The sequence below is a fragment of the Syngnathus leptorhynchus genome, chromosome 4 (genome assembly GCF_054491065.1).
Source record: "Syngnathus leptorhynchus isolate UIUO chromosome 4, UIUO_Slep, whole genome shotgun sequence".
Taxonomy (NCBI): Eukaryota; Metazoa; Chordata; class Actinopteri; order Syngnathiformes; family Syngnathidae; genus Syngnathus; species Syngnathus leptorhynchus.
In genome coordinates, this window is record NC_141198.1 from 13,651,478 (window position 1) to 13,673,004 (window position 21,527).

A 21,527-nucleotide genomic window follows, 5' to 3' on the forward strand; every position below is an offset into this window, starting at 1 on the left:
TGACAGTATTTGCCATACTGTACAATTTTTATTCATTGAGAGAGGAGGTGCGTTGTTGAAAACGGGCCCATTTATTTTGGGAACTTCTAACAACTACTCCATCAGCATAGTGACATAAAATTCTCATTAATTTGTCATGATTAACAAATCAACCGACCCGACCCCGGATAAGCGGAAGAAGATGAAGAAGATGAATTTGTCATGAAGCAATAACTGGATCCTAATGATTTCAAATGAATAGATTGCAGATTTGCATATATATGAAAGTAGAGGACTGCACATAGATTTATCTTTTAGTATAAAATGAAAACAAAGTAAACCATCATACATTCTGTGACATCTTAAATAGTATTAGGAACAAACAAAAAAAACATTTTGGTTGCTACAATTATTTTTCACAATTTACCTTTCAAGTCTTTATTAAAGTTAAATATGTATGTAATCTATTCTCTAAATTTGCCTCATCCTTTGATTTTTGGTCATGTATCAATAAAAATGAAAGCAAGTTTAGGTGTATTAAAAAAAAAAGACAAAAACATCCTAATTTACAATCAAAACATGACATGGAGTAGGATGAAATATGCATTTAGTCTTTTTCCTCTTTAAATGAAAGTATAACAAAATCATGCACTTTTCAGCATGATTAAAAGTTATGATTTCTCTTACAAATATTTACTTGCAAAAAAAGCTATGTATAAAAAGGAAAAAAAACACAAGCACAGTCACAAAAATAAACAGGTAGTAGTACTCCAAAAGATTTTTGTACAAGTATCTCCTTCATAATAATTGAAAGAGACTGCTGTCTTTGTGTGCTTCTGGCCAACTTATTAAGAACCAACCGCTGCTTCGTCACCAAACCAGTAAACATGTCAATGGAGGAGGTCCAGTTTTGTAAGTCATCTTTTTGACAGTCAAATCAGACTGCAGTTGCGTTCAGGCACGTCAAGCTATGTTGTGAGGAAGTCGGTTTCTGTGACAACCGCGGCTTCGGTCGGCTCGTAATAAGGACAACAGGCGTTTTGTTTTGTGTCCATAAACGTTGACCGTAAGAATATTCGGGGAGGGAAACATCCTGGTACACCAAACACAAGAGGACTGCAGGACAGCACAGAAGGTGTGTGTGTGATGTCATTTGCATGAGCGTGAATACGACTGCTCGCATGTAGAGCGCATTATGCTGTAGTCGAAGGTATGAAACATTTTTTTTCAAGATAATTTCAACAATTGAACTGCTGAGTAATCGATGCTTAATAATTTGGTTTATTGTGTGGAATTTGTTCTGCAAATGAGGAGGGGGGGCTTCATGCATCCATCCATCCATCCTTTTTTCGCACCGCTTGACCCACAGGGCTTTTTTTTCTCCTTTCTTTCATGCTAACACAATGGGAAATATATTCTTTATCCTCTGTGAAGAGCGACTACTATTTGTGTGGCTGGCTGAGGTGCTAGTGCATCTCTATTTACAGAACAGAGGATCTGTAGTGGCAAAGGCGTGCACACCAGAGAGAGCAGCACAATGTCCATTTAATTAAAGGATGTGGTTAATTTTTTTTAAATATTCCATTAAATGATATAATTAATGTATGATTTTATGTAGTACATTATAAAGTGCTATTTTCTCATTAGAAAGACATTATAAACATTTTTTGTCATTGCCCTCATTTGTTTCAATGAGTAAAGATAATTTGCGATGTGAGCCTTTTGAGTTACAAGTGCGGTCAAAAAGTCTTATCTCAAGGCACTGCTGCAATAGCTTCATAATTAACAGGTTTACATTTCACCAAAGTATATTTGTGAATAAATTTAGACAGGATCATCATTATTTCAGTTGATGTATATTCTGCCGATGTTTGGTGTCGTGGCTTGACATTTGTGTCATGTTAAATGTGTGCCTTGGCTCATTTAAGATTGGGAAAGAATGGGATGTGAAAGTAAAATTGAAAGGTTAAAGTCTGGAACAAATAAGTTTAACAAAAGAAAAACAATAAAATGCCCATAAATTAACTATTCACATCCTAGCACATGAGTGACCACAAACAGGGAGTTAGAGAGTTAAGGCCCAGCAGTATTTTGTGGTTTATGTGCCCATCATAAGGTCAGTAAGATATTCTTGGCACCTTGAAATGTAACAAAATTGTAAAAAGGCGCTGGCATGATCTATTTTTTTTTTAACAGCAATGCTGCTAATTGTTGCCTTATATGGACAAGCACCAGTTCAACTTAACTGAAGCTGATGACGGCTTGTGTTGTGAGTTTTTATAGGGCAGGACAACTAATAATTCATAAATATACTTTCAGCATTGTGCAAGCCACACAAAGACCTGCTTCAACAGAGCTTTGCACACAAACCTCTCTTCTATAAATAAAGAAATGACTTTAACACAGATACGAACGCAAGAAAATGTATAGGCTAGTTTTTATGAGAACATCTGTTGCTTTTTTTGGTAACAGGAAAAATCGAGAAGCAAACCAACTTTTTGGTTTCATAAAAAAAAAAAAAAACAACCGGATACAATATTTAGCACTTTTCAAGTAATTTAGTGGAACCATGTTGCCATTATGAAACATGAAGTCGGCAAGAGGGAAAAATGTTGACGGCATTAGCAACAGACGATCCAATCCAGTCAGTAAACACAACATACACATTCTCTTGTTCCGTTCCAGTTGGCTAATGCAAACTACAGTAGTTGGCGCTGTTAGAAGTGACCCTGTAAACCAGTAACGGAGGATCCACAAAAAGGGTCAGAGAGTCCAGCAAACAGTCAAAGACATTGAAACATGCAGGGTCAGCATTTACGACACGTCTCTGATAAGGCCACGCAAGGTACAGTACGGAATTGCTTTCGGAAAAAGCCGCCAGAGAACGGGGATGCCTGGAGTTATCTTCACTTGCGCTATGTGGATTCTAAAAGATGACTTCATTTCTAGAACATCATGTTTTTAAGATTATTTTCATTTTTAGGTTGGACCTATAAAAGCTTGCACCGTGAGTATTTTACCACGTGTTGTAGAATGTTTCTGAAAAATATTATACCTATTGAATCTGATTAAAAAAAAAAAAAAAAAAAAATTAGTTGAAAAGTGTTATGAAGTCAATGGGCAATAAGAATAATGTCAGTTGTCAGGAAGTGATGCCATTGATGCAAAGGAGCGACAACTCCTCCAGGTAGCATTATTTCTGCCCAGTATGACAACGGGATTGAAACAGAAGCTTGTACTTCACCATAAAACAGAACCAAATTGATACAATTACAGTCTCACCTAAGGGTAATTTAGTTTTTAATCAACTCAAATTTGTGGAATGCGGAAGGAAGCCGCTGCACGCGTAGACAACTTACACAAGCACGGGTAGAACATAATATTTAACCTAAGAACTCTTAGGCAGATTGTAAATCTATTTACAAAAGTCATAATAAAGATGAAGGCAGGTTCTCAGGTGAGTGTGTGGTGAAGTATCATTCAGTCTAACTTACAATTGTGCAACAATCGGCCCGCAAAATGCGCAAGACAGGGCAAAAATAACGGAGCGGGAACAGCCCCGGCTGAGAGGTAGAACGTTAATGGAGGAGAAACAGTTGGCGTAACCGGGCAACCGTGCGCCTTTTTGCTCCCCATTTATCTTCCTGGCAAACGTTTGCCCACTTGACGACATGTATAAACATCGGTGGACTTTCTTGGTTGGAAACAGCAGCTGTAGTTTTCTACACAAGACATACGGATTTCACCACACACTTTCCAGAAAATTTGAACGTGATCTGAGTATTTACTTTTAGGTAGGTATTTATTCATGAGCGAATAAAAGTAGCGGAAGTGAAGATGACTCCAGGAAAACCCGCGTGAAAAAAAGCATTTGAGCTGTTGCGATATGAACCCTTTGTGTCACGTTAAAATAGTTGTGGCTAATACTGACAACCGTGGTGATATGTAAACTGTGAACTTTAATGCGTGGAACTCCAATTTGTTTCATGGGAAGTTTCAAAATGAGCAAGGCGGAACATTCGCAACGGAAGAGGCAGCAACTAAAAGCAATCACCGCGCCGGGGCCTGCCGACTAGCAGTCGTGCGTTCTCGAGCTGTAGCCTCTAAGCTAATTTAAAATCGGGCCGTTGGTGTGCATCCATGTGTTTGCATTCATGGCACTATGTCATTGCCACCTTTTTTTTTTGCATAATTCTCAATTGGCAGATTTATTGTATCATCGGTGTATGCCCGTGTGGATTAAAGTGACAGCGTGAAAGAATGCACATAAGCATTCCGCATATCGAGCACACATGGAAACACACCAAGCAGACTCCACGTGGTTACGTCTTCTGGGGCATGCTGGCCGCGACTTGCGTTACATGCTCAAAATAGCATAGTAGGAAATGACAAAAGAAGACAGACAAGACAGACAGGGGCAGACAGAGGTCGGTGCTTCACATGTCATCCACACGCTCCAAATCTTTCAGTGTACCTTCCCTTGCTCCCCGAATTCACACACCATTCCGACGGCTACGCCAGACTCTCGCCGTGGGAACCCCCTCCCTCGCCCGCATCCCCGTGTCCGCTACTGTTACAGCTCACGCAGGTTTCCCGAAGCCTCCCCCACTGGTAACCGGCGAAGGTGGGGCTGATCGGGAAATACTTGAAGATGGGGTGCCTGCGGATGAAGTCCATTCCAAAGGGCAGGTCGTACGATCGCATTCCCTCCAGCTCGGCGGAGCTGGGACCCGAGCCGCGCTTTAGCTTCTTGATGCCTCGCTCCTCAGGAGAACCTGAAGAGAGAGGAAAGTCATCTCCAGCCATTGTCTTAGTTTAGCGTTCGTAACATGCGATCCATTCGATACATGACAATGTTTTTTTTTTGTTTTTAAAACCAAAACCTAATATGTCGGTACTGCTGTAAACCCATTCACATGACATTCATTCCATTATTTATTTTAGCCGATAGTTGGATGAATGAATGAATGTCTCACCTGGAATAGTATTATCCAAGATAAAAGCAACGGAGCCTCCCACAAACATGGCAGTGGTGAGGAGAACGTTTAACACTTGGTCAATCTCAATAATGCCTGGGAAAAAAACAAAACAACAACAACAATACTAAGCGCTTTTCCAGTGAAACAGAGTGTCTCTTACCAAAATATACTTTAGTGTACGTATTATTTTTGCTGTAGGGAATAAAAGCCCGCTAAGGACAAACATTTAAAAATAAATCTACATGTACATTTCAATAAATTATATCCGTTGTTCAATTAAACTTTATATTCTAAATTTGTCACCAGCTGTTAAGGCAAAAATAAAAGAAAACAAAAAAACTCTACATGACTGTTTTGTAGTTTGGCCAGAACAATTGACTTATAGCAACGCAACAACCTTCTTGATATATTTCTTTTCTATGCCTACCTGTCACCAGCGGGTTCTTTTTGAGGTAGCTTGGCAACATCAGTCCAAAGAAGATGGAGAAGCCCAGAACAAAAAGATTCCTGGATGAGTTGAGGTCGACAAACTGCAGGTTGGAAAGCCCCACCGCTGTGATCATGCCGAACAAGGTGCAGAACAGAGCCCCCAGCACGGGGTCCGGCAGGGAGGCAAACAGGGCGCTGAATTTACCCACGAGGCCCAGCAGCAGCATCATGGCGGCTCCGTACTGGATCACACGCCTGCTGCCCACCTGGGAACAAAAGGAAATCGGTCCCAATGACATCATTGATTCTCCATGCGACCTTATTAAACACTGCTGCCATCTTGTGACAGAATATTTGACCCAATAGTCAAACCTTTGTTATTCCAAGGACGCCGATATTTGGACTGGAGGAAGTGGAACCGTTTCCTGTCCCAAAAAGCCCATCCAGGACACAGGAGATGCCCTCGATAAATATGCCCCTAAGGATTTGAAAGTGTTGAGTGTCCAAAAGAAAAGAGTGAAGCAGGGGCTTGGCAAAGCTTACCTATTGATGGCGTGAATAGGAGGAGGAGGGGCACACGACAGACGGGCGCAGGCGTAATAGTCACCGATGGACTCGATGATACTGGCTACGACGGCGCTCATCATGCCGATGACGCCTGCGGCCGTTACGCTCGGGATGCCCCACTGGACTGAAAGATCAAAACATTTCTTATTATGGGAGATATTTTGGATATACAATGGACAGATTGTTTCTTGGATTGTGCAAGTCTGCCAAAGTGTATTGCTGATGATTGGATTTTTTTAAAATGTGAAGCTGTAACTGTTTAGCCACTCACAGGGATAGGGGATTTTGAACCAGGGTGCAACAGAGAGGATCCCTTGCCGTGCGTCTGTGCGGGCATAGTAGCCATATTTGTTCTTTTCAGGTGGAAAGACGTCTGTCACCGTGAAGATGAAGCACAGGAGCCATGAAACCAGGATGGCCATGATGATCTGTGTGCATGACAAGTAAGAAAGGGAATAAAATACATCTCAACATTATTTGATTTTTTTTTTTTTTTTTTTTTTCAGTTCACAGTAACTGTACAGCAACATTTTTTGTCTAAACTGGCAAACAGCTATTGCCAGGTTAAAGTCCCCTGGGGATGAAATGAATGTAGAATCATTATAAAGACTGCAAGCCATGAGTTCATTGCTATGGTAAAGTGCATCCTACCTATGAAATAAATAAAGATGTGACGCATGATTAATTTGATACACTTGGCCATACTTGCGAGTTTGGCAATACTACCACAAAAATGTGTAGATTTAATGAAAGTCATAGGCCATTGAAATTTTTACCTGTATTCCAGTCCAAGACTCCAAGTCGACCAAAACTACATTTGAGTGTACTTGTTCTGTCTCCTAGAAATTTTATTAATTTCCTTACTATTTATGTTTTGATGAATTTCGTCAAATTTAATCATTATTTGCAATGTTAAGCTTCTCCTGGTGTTCAACGTGTACCAAGCTTCACTTCATGACCAGCAGATGGCATAAGACGCATTACACAATGGCACGCTTGAGTAACCATTGATACATAATGAGAAAATTGAATCACGCTTGAGTAACCGCTTGAGTAACACAGCTTGACACGTAATGACAAAAAGTTGAATAACAAGTAAAAAAATTCTTGTGGTAAAATGCTTGCGAAATCTGGTTTTATGTTGAACAATAAGCAAGTTTCTTGTGGTAAAATGCTCGTGCGATCAAAGTGTGACAAAGGCCGCCGCCAACAGTTATGCAACAAGAAGACAGACTCAAGGGCAAACTTACTGGGAACATTTTGAAAACTTGTAGTCGATAGGAAGTCCAGCCTTTCTTTGCTTTGTACACCGGCAATGGGAAGTGGACATTACGAGCATACTGGGAAAAAAGTAGTACCAGGAAAATAGTCCTGCAAACACAAATTTTTTTTTTTTTTTTAGTTTAAAACAAGAATGAGTTTTACAGCTTCACAACTCCATTGGGAACTGACACAATCCAGTCAAACAATAAAAGAGGTTAATAAATAAAGTATAACCCATCTATCTCAGAAGCGAGTGTGTCAATATTATGTATTGACGACAATACACATGAATTTACTTTCTCAATTTTGTCAGAGAGCAGTTGCACACTCCTATGTACACAAATGTAAAAGTCAATCTTAAGTCATGCCACAAACGCTTAACTTGAGGCCTCATCTTTTGCCAGTGAGCGATTGTTATGTGCAAATGATTGAATTTCGACACAGGTTAATCCTGTTTAAGAATATTGCATTTACCCTCGTCAATCGACAAAAGGCTGGACAGAGGCTGTACGGACAAATCAATTAACGTGACCGCGTGAGGGGAAAACGAGCCCATTACGCCGGTCAGGAGCAACGACCCTGCGGCTACGACGCAAAGAGCGGCGGATGATGTCACAACCTGAGTGTGGAAACTGACAACGGTGTTCACCGTACCACATGCTCAATAAAAATTGGGGATGTTATTTTTTTGCGGCAACAGCTGCTTGTTGGAAAATGTGACGGTCAAAAGTTTTTGCCTCTGTACACTCCTCGCCCCGTGTGTGTCAAGCGGCAGAAAACGCAGCATTTACAGATTTCAACATTTGAACTTACAACATAGCAATGCCCCAATGCTTTCCCGCCCTTTCCCCTGCCGCCTGGAAACCAGAGAGGCCGATGAGAGCCACCGTGGGCGTGATGGTCAGCGGTCCGATATACTTCAACAGGAGCCCGGGTAGACCCAGCGCCCCGATGCACACCTCCACCAGGGATGACACAATGATGGCCCCTTGGATCTGAAGAAAATAATTACGTGAAGCGCAATCACACATTTGTCACGTGAATAAAAGCAGCCGTTATTTAGTCGTCATCAATTAACTAAAACATCATCCTTCAATGTTTGGCTTGTCCTCAGTGTTCTGCTAAATGCTTCCCGTAACTAAACATTTAATTAATAATCTCGCTCTGATGTGACACACCTTCATGACATGTCAACATTTCGAGCAGCTATTCAGCTGTGTTTGCCAAGGCAACATATTTTAGCAGATATTAACAAGCCAGACAAAGTCACAAGCGCTTGAGTTGGCAGCTCTCCAGCCGTTTGGTAAGCACTTATTCAAGGCATTTAATAACATCTTAACTTTGTTATGTATGTATTTCAACCACTTCCCCACAGAACGAAAGTGTGTGCGTGTTTTTTTTCCCCGTTTCTCACTTCTCGTATCCGAGGATGCCAGATGTGTTCGGTGTGGAGGATTTCTGTGCCGTTTGTCTCGAGTAACGCTGAGGACAGAAAAACAAAGAGATACCAATGGCACGTCAAGATCAGACAAGAGACAAAAGTAAAACTAGGTGTGATGTCAAACACAGGTCCTCACCGGTGTTGTTGCACTTCCATTTGTCCAGTGACAGAATAGCTCTGGCTGGGGCGAGAAAGGCAAAAGCGCTGGCCTGGAACAAAGGCAACCTTGGACACCAGCAAAGACTCGTCAGGAACAAAATCTTATCACTTTTGGGTTGATGAAAAGAATTTGCCGAAATACATTTCTGGCCAAGCGGCACACCAATTAGAATCATTACAATTGTGAGTTTGCCTCTAGATGATCAAATATTATCTGTTGAATACATGTTCTTGTGCAGGTGTAGCTAATGCTGTTTCCAGTCCAGGTACAAACAGATAAGACAAAAAGCTCCTTTCCCACTTTAATTACACGGGAAGTCGAACAATGGGTTTCGACATTATTCACATTGCATAACCGTTACGTCGTCCAGGTCACCTGACTGCAGTTTTACACATCTTTGTATACGGATTACACAACATATACTTAGCCACTACGCTCAAGCACTCACTCGAGATGACGGGGCTTCTAAATGATCACTGCTCAGAGGTTAAGGGTGGAAGAACAGGCTTTGAAGTGTATGAAGGATTTTGAGAGGGATTTGTGTGGGAGTGTGTGTGTGTGTGTGTGCATGTGTGCGTACCTGCAGCCCAGCGTAGTTTGTAGGAGGGTTGTGATCCCGACACAAAAGAAAATGGTCCCTATGAGCTGGCTAGTGGCCCACTGGTCAGATCCGACGCACATGGCTTCGGCGAGGAGGAATGGCACTGCTATAGTTCCACTGAAACATGTCAAATAGTGCTGCGGACACAATGGGTATTGAGTTAGATGTAATTTTGTAATTTTTTTTCCGACCATTTCCATCACTCGCCGGGCACAATTCCAGCGTGTATTTTTTTTTAATACAATAAATTGAGACAATTTAGTGTCAGTATGCTAGCTAACTACTTTATTAAATTTTCCTTTGCGTTTTGCAACCTGATTCTGCACACCTAGTTGACATCAAACTGGCATTCTTATATCATTCACATGTTTGGAATGCAAAAAAATCATAATCATCGTAAAAGAATAAGTAATGTGTTTTTGTGTGTGGTGGGGGCAGTTACCTGTAGGCCTAAAAACACACACAGGTACCAAGGCGGAGTATCTTCTATGATATAGATCATGTCCATCCTCCTCAGATCAGTGCTGTCTGAGCTGTCCAACGTCTCTGACAATGAGCTCTATATTATACACACACAAAGATAAAATACATCTTTCTCAATTTAGAATACAACATAAAATCCTACACTCCTGTAATAAACTTATTGAATGTCTGTTGAATTAGCACAGGGTTTTGGGAAAAAAAAAAAAAAAAGGATGTGACACGGAAGGAAAGCCTCCAGTCCAACATGTGATTTCACGTCCTCTTCCTCAAATGAAAAGCGCTTTTTCATTGTAGCAACTTCCAACTTCCTTTATTCCCGTACCTTTTCTGCTCGTTGAACATCTTTTGAATAGATAGCCATCAGCTCTGTGTTCTCTGTATCCTGGTCCCCATTGGTTCCGCCCACTCCATTTACCACCACCTAACCACAAAGATTTATAATGATTAAAGTTTTTTCTTTGCCTTCCATTTATTCTATTTTGTATATTTAAGAGCAGCCTTGTGGTGAAAAGAAAACAGCAGGATTCATGGTCGCTTATGTTATCAGGAAGCAATATTGAAATACTGAGAAGTCGGAGCTGGGGGTAGGTTGGCTAAATATTTGTTGGAAGACCATGGAAACAGCTACAAACTGTTCTTAGTCATGTGACGATATGCGAGCATGGAAATGCCACGCCTGATTGAAGTCGACTTTTTGAACGTTCCACAAGCATTTAAGGCAAAATGGAAACTTGAAAATTTGGACTTCACTTCTTGCATTGTTTGAGGATTTTGAATCATCTTCCTAGGTTTACTTGACTCAAAATGCAAAAGTACTCATACGATTGAATGTGGTAGTTCTCACTCAATCACATTATTCTACGCACAGCCGTTGTCACATTGCTTTTACTGTATGTGTCAAAAAACAATTCAAAAGCATGCACGTACCGGAATGGGGTAGAAATCCGCTCCACGTTTGTTCTCCTCTTCGTATTTGCCTCCCTCGCTGTTGCTGTCCGCGGGCTTGGAGGTGGTGTTCTTGCCTACGCCCATGCCGGTACCGCCTCGGTCTACCCACTCGTCCGCCTCGTCACCTTGATCTCGCTCCGGCGTCAACACTGCGGATGAGTCCTTCAGTCTGTTTACATCTTCCAGGGATGATTTGTCTGCTTGGAAAATAAAAGACAGAGGGGCGGAGAGATTCATTTTGTGTTTAAATGAATTCAAGTTCACATCTGATATCCTGAGAAACTGCCAGGCTGCACTTAGTCCTTATTGTCCACTTATTGCCCCCCCGCCCCCCGACCAGTCATAGCATAACAGTCCACCACAATTACTTTTCAACTATTAAAAGCAGATGAACAGAGAACAGCAGCCAATCCAATACACCTGTTTGGATTCTAAATTATGCATGAATAATAGAGCTATGACAGAAAACAGGTTTTCGGGGAGATTTCGTAAGCAGGAACCAGGAGAGAAGGGGGAGAAAAAGGATGCAGAGTTTGTAAAAAGTTAGGGAAGACGGGGGTCAATGTTAGAGGGAGAGATGGAAGCAAAAGATAGCGGAAGCTCTGTTTGTAATGATTCAGATGTCACAGCTAGTTTTATTTGGGTAAAACATGGCCTTGTGGCTCTGTCGGTCTGTACACATCCTTTGACACACATGGGTGAAGGTTTCCATTTCATTGCTTCGATAATTGAATCCAGTTCAGGATCCTGAATGTTGCCAAGATTTGTGTGTTGAATGCAGTCATTCTTGCATGACTGTTTGTTTTTAATCTTATAACCTCAGTATTTTAAAACAAAAGAATTTTATTGAAGTAAGATATCGTGATCTGAAAAAAATCTGGATCTGGATACAATAGGCAGTTAACATTTTCTCACAAATAAATTGAAATCATGTTCCAGGACTAAACACAACTCCAAAGGATTATGCGAGAGGTGAAAAAGCGATTTATTCGATTTACCCCACTTAAACTAGAATTTAAACCGTCTTAAGTGTAGTCGACAAAAATAGGATCCAGTAAATGAGGAACTAAAAGTGTTTACACACTATTTTGAGGTGTTTTGTCAGCCTGAGAGAATGAGTAATGCACATAAAAATGTATCTGCAATGGGCGTCAGAATCCCTAGCGCTATGATCAAAAACTTCAGACTTTACATTCCACAAAGGAATCGCAGTATTGTTATAGTAATACTTTGCAAGTTTCTACAATTGGCGAGATTCAACTTTGTCAGTGCTATATGTGGGAGCTCTGATATGAGACACCCTTTTATTTGATTTAACAAACTGCACTGACCACAGGCTCCCTACTTCTCCTTCCCCACACCAAAACGATCACCCAGCTCGCTGTGTGAAAACATTGGGATAGGCGAAATACCTAGTTGACACATCCCATCACTCCTGTCAATCTGCACGGCTGGGAGCATCTGTGTTGGGGGCGAGAGAGGGAGATAGCAAGAGAAAGAGAGAGAGAGACGGAAGAGAGCTTAAAGAGGAGAGTGTAAAGGGAAGTAGGGGGTGAGGCAGAGGGGATGGGTCAAAGAGAGGAAGGAGCAGGGAGGTGAAACACAAGTTAATTGGACATACATGATTATTCAAAGCAAAATCATTAGTGATTGACTATTAGTGACTCTTTTTCTTTCCCAAAACCTTTTATAGACTAACATGGGTAGAAGGTTTTTTTATCCATGCAACGTAGCTCATAACAACAAAGCAAGGCCAAAAGTGAGGTGAGTGACTGGAGGGGAGCGTATAATACCACAAAAGTCAAACTCCCCAAAGATTCTGTATAAAAGTCAAAATTTGCAAAAAATCATGTTTTTTTTTCAAATATAAAAACTGAATACTGAGCTTTTTCACGGCTTAATTTACAGCTTTAACCTCACATGCAAAAAATTAGCACTGTGGTAAAAAGAACAATGAGGACAGATCACCTTAAGTGGATTAAGCGCAATATGTATGATGATCTATATCTATTATATACATTATAAATTGTATTTATGAGATTTGTATGGCTCCAGTCAGGCCGGCATCTGTGATCTTTTGGCACCCAACACTGTAACGTTGTGACCCCGGGCCACCGTTGATGTGAAAGCCTGAAGGGTGTAGCCAAGTAAAGTACGTCGGGTGCTGCCTGAGTCATTGCCAACAACGGGATCTTAGAAGCGCTTTCAATTTGTATTTGTGACTTTAGTTGTTTTTCCTGTTCAATAAACACGGAGTGCATCTGTGAGCTCGTCACTGTGGCCTGAAGCATTTAACTGCTAGGAAACCTTCGTCAATCCGGCAGGGCATTATTGAGAGCGAGTCTGAATTTGGGAGGCAAGTATCACCATCACAACAAAAATACTTTGACATGGACTCGCCTAACATTATGCAACTATGGTTAAGTTATTTTTGGCTTGGTGAGGACAGTGCCAGTGGCACAGGAGAATGGCACGGTTGACTTGTTTGAAAGAGTATCCCGGCAGCCTTCTGGGTCAATGAGAGTCTGGGCGAGGCATGTGCAAACATTACAAATCCTCTTCCGCCAGATAAAGTCACTTTTGCGCTTGTGCGTGACAAGGTGGCAGTTGACATGGAATGCATCCAGTGTTAGTAGCAACTACACTTTAAAATAAAATAAATAATACAATAAATACATGAGAAAAAAAAAATAGTTGAAGTTAGCATGCTATGGCTTTGTTTGTACAGATTTTGGATGTGTCAGAGTCCGGTCCAGATGGACATTATGGTCATTTGAAAGAGCCACTTTGAGTTGGGATGGAGAAAGCAAGGCAACTTGAGTGAGACAGGTTTAGATCAGAGACACAAAAATGCTCAACCTTTGAATATTTCTCTCGCCAGTTCTCACAGCAACACCAGCCCCCGCGCAACATGCTCACGGCCACAAATAAATGAGCAATGAAAGTCTCGGGCACCTTTCTCACACGCCCAGCAGTCCATAATGTAACTGCACACATCGCATATAGGTTAGTCGAACTGAAGCGCCTGGCATTCTCACGCCTTGGACGTCCCACAGAGCCCAGCAGGCATATTTAAGACTAAAAGGTGGACATTGTTGCTACAAGTAGATAAAATCCTTGAAGCCACAGCAAGACACTTGGCAGCATTCAAATCTCTCTCAGGGTTTTCATAACAAGCACATATACTTTCTGTATTGCTTACACTCACTAGGGGGCAGTAGGCGGGGTACAGCCTGAACTGGTCGCACAATTGCAGCTTGGTTAAGTGTTTTGGACAAGAGAAAGAACTATAAAAGTGCACTTTATCTCCCATTTATTAAGATGATAAAATTGGATGTTTCTTTAAAGTGCACTATATCTCCCATTTATTAATATGATAAAATTGAGTGTGGGTACTATGAGTTTTTTTGACAAAAAAAAAACATTAACCCATCCGAACTTGGTTTAAAGATAAACAAAGATCAATCACGGATTTGGGCTATAAGTGGTGGTCGGAGCAAGCTATAAAAAAAAAAAAAGTCTAAGATCAGTAACAGTATTAAAGTATTTGTGTAATGAGGAAAAAGTAAATCGTCAAAATTTGAATAACACCCAACTTAGGGTTGTGTGTTTAGTGATACATAAAGAACGTATTGATGAATGAGGCCCATACTACAGCAAGACACAAAGTTTGCAGACATGAACAGGCAACAAGGTTACCATGAGCAACATGGAAACATGATGAGCAGGTAACTCCTAATAAGCAAAGCCAGTGGTCGGCTTATTAGGCACGTTGCTTTAGCAACCAGGTAAACAAAACAGAATGAAAAGTTATGGGACTTTTGCAACCTGTCATTACTAGGAATGCAATGATCAATTTTCTTTGGGCCGATCCGCAATTGTCAAAAAAGGATGACCTGCGTGCATCATCAATGTTCCATTCTTTCTCAATAATAAAACATTGTGAAACGACAAAAACAGATGTTTTAACTGCACGCAGTCGTTCTTTCAAATACAAATGAAAAGTCTATTAGTCATCTCACAGCATAATAATAATATAATAATTATTATAATAATAAAATGTGAATAAGAAAAAAAGCATTGCCTTTAACTTGAATCAAATGTATTAATAAAACTCATGATGTGTTGTGTACTTAAGTCACAATATTCTCATGATTTTTTAATAGTCATTTTAAGTAATTCACTCATTGATCTTGCAAGCTGCATAATCCGCATTTTATTATCATTTTTTTATTTCTACACTTATCCACATTTTATTCATTATTTAAATGTCTATGTGTTTAGTAATATTATTGTTTAACCATTTGCAAAACAGAAGAAAACAAATATTAAAAATAAGAAATAGGAATGTGATCATGGGCGGTATTGTGTGTGTGTGTCTAAATATAATTTGGAGTGTATCCAAAATTTATTCCTGAATTAAAAACATACTTTGGGTTATAATTTCAAATTGTCTTGGAATAAACTATGGTGAGAAGTTGTGACAAACGCATATTTTAAAAAGACAATGTAGTAATAATAAACAACTCATGAGACTTTTATGAGTCCCTAATGTGGCAGACCAAATGCTATGCAGCATATAGGTGTCTGCACACAACTATCAACTGCAGCTTAACATCAAACTGCAACATTTTCATAGAATATAAAATCACGCTCGCTTGCTACAGCGCAAATATGAAAGAAGGGGAATTTGATCTTTTTTTTTTTCTTTTTTTATTCTTGCAGGACCAACAGGAGATCATATCTGGGTCTGCTCACATGGAAGTTGAATTCATCTATTTTTTGTGTCTTTGTGGCTTTCTCTGAGACACTTGTGCCTCTGAGCCAGGATATTCACATGGCTTTTGTGTTCTAGCTTTCCACTTCCAGGACATGGATATAAAGTGGCTTAAAATAGAATTGAGAGCATTTAAAGTCAAGCATGGCCTTACACGGAGGGCATTAGCATCTGCTATGATTAGTTGCCGTTTCCAGCAGATCAATAAACGACCCCATGGGGTCACTCCAACCCACTTGAAGAGAATATTTCAATGCAAATCCAACAAACGCTCATATGTTGCCCAAGACATTGCGCAAGGCCTTATTATTTGATAGGATCTCGCAGTCAACCAAAACCAAGGTGGAGGTGGAATAAATGTTGGTTTTATGTGCAACACAAGATTCATTTTAAAAAGCTTAGAGCAGTGGTGCCTTTTATATGATGGTGATTTTCTTAGGATCTTGTTGCAAAAGACACATTTTATTTGACAACAATTAGCGCTGGGGAAAAAATAGAAAAACAAAAAATTTATGCCTCAAATCATTTTGTGTGTGTGTGTGTGTGTGTGTGTGTGTGTGTGTGTGCGTGTTCAAGTGTTCTCACAAACTTAGCTTAGCTGGCTTGTGTAACCTAATTTGATTATTGTGGTAGAAAAACCAATAAGGACCAGGCAAGTATGACAGTCACTGCTGGAACATTTTTTTAAGCAATTTTGAATATTATATTTAAAATTGGTACATTGGGTTTGACTTGAGTACATAAAGTAATAGAAAAGTCCAATGTGCTTTGGGCTTTTCTATTACTTTATGTACTTATGTACTTACAGTGAATCGGTTCGGAATTGAATAGTTTGCTGAAGAGCAAAAGAAAATAAGTGACCTCAGGAAAAAAAAAGTGACTTAAGGGAACATTCAGAGCTGCAGTACGTGCAAGTACACACACTACGCTTGGGCTGCACAGTGGGAGGACAGCGAATGAACCTGCACTACGGTGTAATCTCAGTCACATGCGGCGAGCCAAACAGTAAACTCTGCCAGGGACCAATTTTTGCGACCCAAATAACACCACATCGCCATGCTCGGTTCAGCTCAGAGTGCAGCAAACTAGTTTCGAGAGTGAACCGTTTGGTAAGAGACGGCGGCGTCCTGCCAGTCCACATTCATACAGAAGTTAAGCGTAGCTTGAAATGCAATAAATTCCATAGCAGCTATTAAAGGCAGACTTTGATGGCCCCCTTGCTGTCAACTGACTGGGAATGACATCCATGTGCTCAATTGTGACTCAGCTTGAGAATGTCACATGATCAAACCCAGAAAACAGGTGAGTCATCATTGCTTGCTGCTGTAACACGTTCGCACGTGCTGCAATTATTGGTTCCACAAACATTACACAATTTTTATTGCAGCGAACCGACCACATAGGCTTTCTTATTTATCAGATGTTAAACTTTACAGTCAAGTCCCAAATTTTGAATACTACAATGGAAACAATGCAAGTATGGGGTTCAGATAGCTGTGACGATGGCAATCGATGAGTCAGCAAAATAGCCAACACAATGACTCATTATCTTTGGGTGTCCTTCACTGCGAGTGGCTAGCTTTGTTTGGTTTATCTTATCTCTGAATACCAGGAAAAAAAGGAATACCTAGTTTGCAGATGAGATTCTTGATGCCAGGATGAGTCACGATCAAATGGTGGCTGGCATTGAAAGAGTCAGATGGGTTTAACACATGTGATGGCACAGGGTGAGATAGTATGAAATAATAGAACATAATGGTCAGTACCATTTATAAACAGATTAAATTTGTTGTACTAGATTCCAGTCACAATTTGATGAGAGTTATTCAAGGAGATGGGTTTGTCCCGCATGTGTCGATGAGGCCTGATGAAGCCGAAAGAAATCAAAGCTTTTGCAAAGCACAGTAGACAAATGTAATGTAAATGTCCAGTCTGATGATTTGACTGTGGCTAATTTGGGCGGCCAGAACTTGCACTGATATGACCAGATCTGTTCTCTCGCTTGTTGTTCTTACCCGTTACCAATTTCAATTTAACAGTTACTTTGCACTTATAAACTTGATTCACAGTATATTGCATTTTGGGTAATAGTAACTCTGTGTGTCAAATGTTTAAATATAGGCTTAAGAGCAACTTTTGTGGACATAGTCTTAGTCATCTTTTTATTCAGCCAAGTTACGGTCTTAATTGTTCTACAGCTCAGTGCCAATGTTCACTCTCTTGAGAATAAAAAGTTATGAGCTCTTAAAAAGGATACAATGAATTTAATATGCTCGATTATAATATCAGCAGTAAAAAAGAAGTAAGAATAAATTTAAAAAAAAACGCTACAGAAAAGAGACTTTATTTAAAACACTTAAACATTATGACTTTTAACTAGAAAGTGGGAGGAGGTGGGGGCTCAACTTAGGCCTGACCTGATTGTTGACAACTGTGTAAGCCACTTGAAAGGAAAAGGTGTATAAATGACTTTTGTTATGGTTCTGAAGTGCTAATTTTACAAGATCCTTGACGTAGTTCATCTTAACTGGGACTCAGAAGTGTAGCTCACCGCAGATGATAGTGTAAACAGATTAATGTGTAATGTTGAGGTTGTGAATGAACTCACTGCTCCACAAACCCAATGACCTTTTTTTTTTTTTAACTGCCAACAGTGAAATAAAAGAAGCTATAAGTCTGCATGAATGCTGATTAAAACACACTAGCATAAGGATGCACAAAACAAATGCGTTTTCTTGTCAATATACAGTCATAGCTACTCCTTGTTATAATTCTATTAAATTTTGTTTATTGTTTTATTTTATTGTAATTATTACAAGGTGACTTTCATCCTCATGTCACTTATTTACAATGGTTTTAAAAACTCTACATAAAACTGGTCAAATGCTAGGTTTTTATTATATCAAAAAATTGAATTTAAGGGCGCGCCCAAAATACTGATACTTAGGTACATACCGATATTAATAGAAACGATACAGTATCGATATTCTAGTTGTGAGTAACGCCACTCCTCCCTGACGCTAGAGGGCGCAGGCGTGCGATCACATGACAAGGACGCAACGGCACAAAAAAGTAGAGTGCGCCGAAGCGGTGGGAGGAAAGGTATTTTATTCATCAATTTAAAAGCTGTTTGTTCACTTGTTGCGTATAATAACAAGATAATATATAACAAATGATATAACATGTATATAATAAATATAAGAGATGCACGTCACTGAATAGGCGGCCCTCAGCTTCTTTCCTCTCATCCCACACACGCAGAAGCTCTACAGTGCGCGCCTCCTCGAGCGCGCCTCCTCGAGCGCTAGTGTTTCTGTTTTAAATATCCGATGAGGTGCCAATTTTCATTTGACAGTATTTAAGAGAGAAAAAAACATAGGCGATGTGAATTAGATACAAATATTGAAGTCAATAGTGGTGCCATTGTGTGACGTAGTGAGTTTATTTGTGCATCTGCACGTCCCTTCGTGCCGCGCGTTATGTGCGTACAGACTGGAAGCCTCATGAACGTATTGTTTTGTTTTTGTTTTGTTTTTTTGGGCAGCAAAATGTCAGGTTAATACAAGTCATTGCAAGTGGCGTAATATAGATTCAGTGGCTGTGATTAAGATATTTGCACATTTCTAATTTGTTGGTTATTTGGATGTGTTCAATATGAAACAAAGAGCGGTAAGGCCATGCTGTATTTTATTGTACCGTATCAAATCGTGCAAATTTGTATGGAATCATATCGAGGTACGTATTGTATCATGACCTACCTGTGTATCGAGTTACGTATCGTATCGCCAGGGTTCCAAATACAGGCCTCGATACCACGATAAATCATTCCATAACTTTTTCCACCATTAATGTAACAATGAGATGGGAAGATCATCAAATCGAGAGATAGGAGTTGTCTTCAGGTATGCTTAAAGCTAAATAAATAATTCCAGTATCATATATTTAAAAAAACATCTCTCATGCAAAGCTACTATATCTAGTTCAAAGTACTGCCTTACACATATTCATTTTGCATTGACTTGGTCATTTGCCTTTGTTAGAAAAGTGAAAAAAAAAAAGGTGTGACTGCAGTTTAAATGCTGTTTGAAACCCCTTGTTTGACTGTCTTTGTATGTAGAAAACGTTAAGAGTGAATTTCATGATTCTATTGAGTGGCACAGAATTACTTCAGTAATAAGTACAGTAATAACATAACAATCCTCAGTTCTGATGAGTAACTATGCAGTTTTAATTGGGCTCACCTTATTAAAAGCTTATTGATTTGCTCACTGTGGCTAAATCTTGTTGCTAGGAGATTTTTAAACTGTGCAGCCACATTGGCTAAGCGGTTTCATGTCCCAGCGCCATCCCCGAGTTATGACATCAAACATCTAGATAATTTTACAATCAGGGCATTCATAACATATTACATAGAAAGGGAAAACCAAATGCTTTTTTTTTTTTTTTTTACAACAAATGTTCAAAATTTCAGTTTTTACTTTTCTTGACAAACCTATTTCAATGAAGGTCAAAATTGAAGTGTAGGTTAAATCTTCAACTTGTGTGTTTATATTTTTACTTGAAATCAAACTCCTGAGGACCAGTCCCTCACTAAGTCATGAACGTCACTGGTCCAACTTTAAGTAAAAAAAATAGTTGGAAAACGGAAATGATTTCTAAGGGCTGTGTAGACTTTTTATACTCACCAGTTTTTTAAAATGTGTTTGTTAGGCAGACACAGAAAGACATACACATTTGCTTGGTTCTGTTTCCAAGACAACCTCATCACCAGAAGCCAATAAAGCCACACGGTCAAACAGCTCCAGTGACACAGAGTAGTGTCAGCCTAAGTGCATTACAGCTCCAGTTGTTACGAATGCAGATAGTACACTTGATGCTTGGCCTTAATAATGGACAAATATACAAGGAGAGCGAGGGAAAGATCGTGGAACGTCGTGGGCAAACATAGCGGCGAAAATATTCGGATCAGTAAATGCTCATAGTCGTGCTCTGAGAGGATTTGGGGAAAGGAGATGAAATTGTTTGGGGGGGCTCAAAGATGACAGACTGGGCCTACCGCTGTCACACTGCATCACCCATGATCACGCCGACCCACGGTCTCCAACCGGAGGGTGTATTTTTAGAGCTTCGGCCAAAACCATCTTGTGTACTTTCTATGCATTCTAGCCGCGCCAGTGTAGTTGTGATATTCACGAAATGCGATTCTTGTGCTTGTTCGCTCACCTGCCCGAAGAAGACGATGCCCACTTCCCTGCTCGGCTATGTCCGCTGGATCGCTGCTGAAGCGAAAAGCAGCTTGAGTGGAGGGAGAGTCGGCGGATGACGACAGGCTTTAGTTTGAAGCCAGTGGGAAGCTCATATGAGGCGGATAAAGGGACCCGAGAGGGTGTTTTTGGACCCGATCGAGAAGCCCCTCTTCTCCAAGACAGACAGTTTGGATAACCGCTGCCCGCGGAGGGATATATGTCTTTCATAAAGCCACGGGGTTGATGTCAGGCTGAGCGCATGCGCATGACGGCCGTGACGTCAAGCACATGCCCTTACAGTGTCTCGGCCAATCAGCGACGGCGTATAGATGACGTAAACACGTGATTCATAAAATGTGCTATACAATACCCATATTTTTACTGTTTTAAAAACAAAGACTGACTTCTTGACAGGAACACAATTGACCTTTGACTATATTCTCATACTTAATTTTTAGAATCATTAAAAAAAAATTCAATGTGAGCATCATACTGCCTTCTAACGTCAACTGCTTGCTCTTTCGTTGCATAATGACTACCGCAGTGTTTCCTAACCATCATTCAGCCAAAGAACACATTACTCATTCTTATCTCACGGCACACCACTGCACGAAAATGTCACCCAAAGTAATCCTAAAGTAATTATGATCTCGT

At 40.2% G+C, this 21,527-nt stretch overlaps 1 protein-coding gene across 8 annotated transcripts; it reads right to left on the reverse strand.

The window, feature by feature from the left end:
* Window positions 1–48: 48 nt before the first annotated feature.
* Window positions 49–21,124, reverse strand: slc23a2 (solute carrier family 23 member 2). Of its 8 annotated transcripts, none has more exons than XM_085909140.1 (16): window positions 20,851–21,124; window positions 12,263–12,370; window positions 10,830–11,047; window positions 10,225–10,323; window positions 9,862–9,978; window positions 9,399–9,556; window positions 8,795–8,883; window positions 8,632–8,699; window positions 8,031–8,212; window positions 7,205–7,325; window positions 6,226–6,382; window positions 5,931–6,078; window positions 5,760–5,865; window positions 5,386–5,653; window positions 4,956–5,051; window positions 49–4,754 (listed from the first exon to the last, which is right to left on the reverse strand). In XM_085909140.1, the coding sequence occupies exons 2-16, from the start codon at window positions 12,309–12,311 to the stop codon at window positions 4,492–4,494; spliced, it is 2,139 nt and encodes a 712-aa protein (XP_085765266.1). In that variant the 5' UTR covers window positions 12,312–12,370; window positions 20,851–21,124; the 3' UTR covers window positions 49–4,491. The 8 variants fall into 8 exon arrangements, with proteins under 8 accessions (XP_085765266.1, XP_085765267.1, XP_085765265.1 ...); XM_085909141.1 differs by having other exon boundaries at window positions 12,263–12,311; window positions 20,851–21,123; XM_085909139.1 differs by having other exon boundaries at window positions 10,830–11,050; window positions 12,263–12,311; window positions 20,851–21,123.
* Window positions 21,125–21,527: the final 403 nt, after the last annotated feature.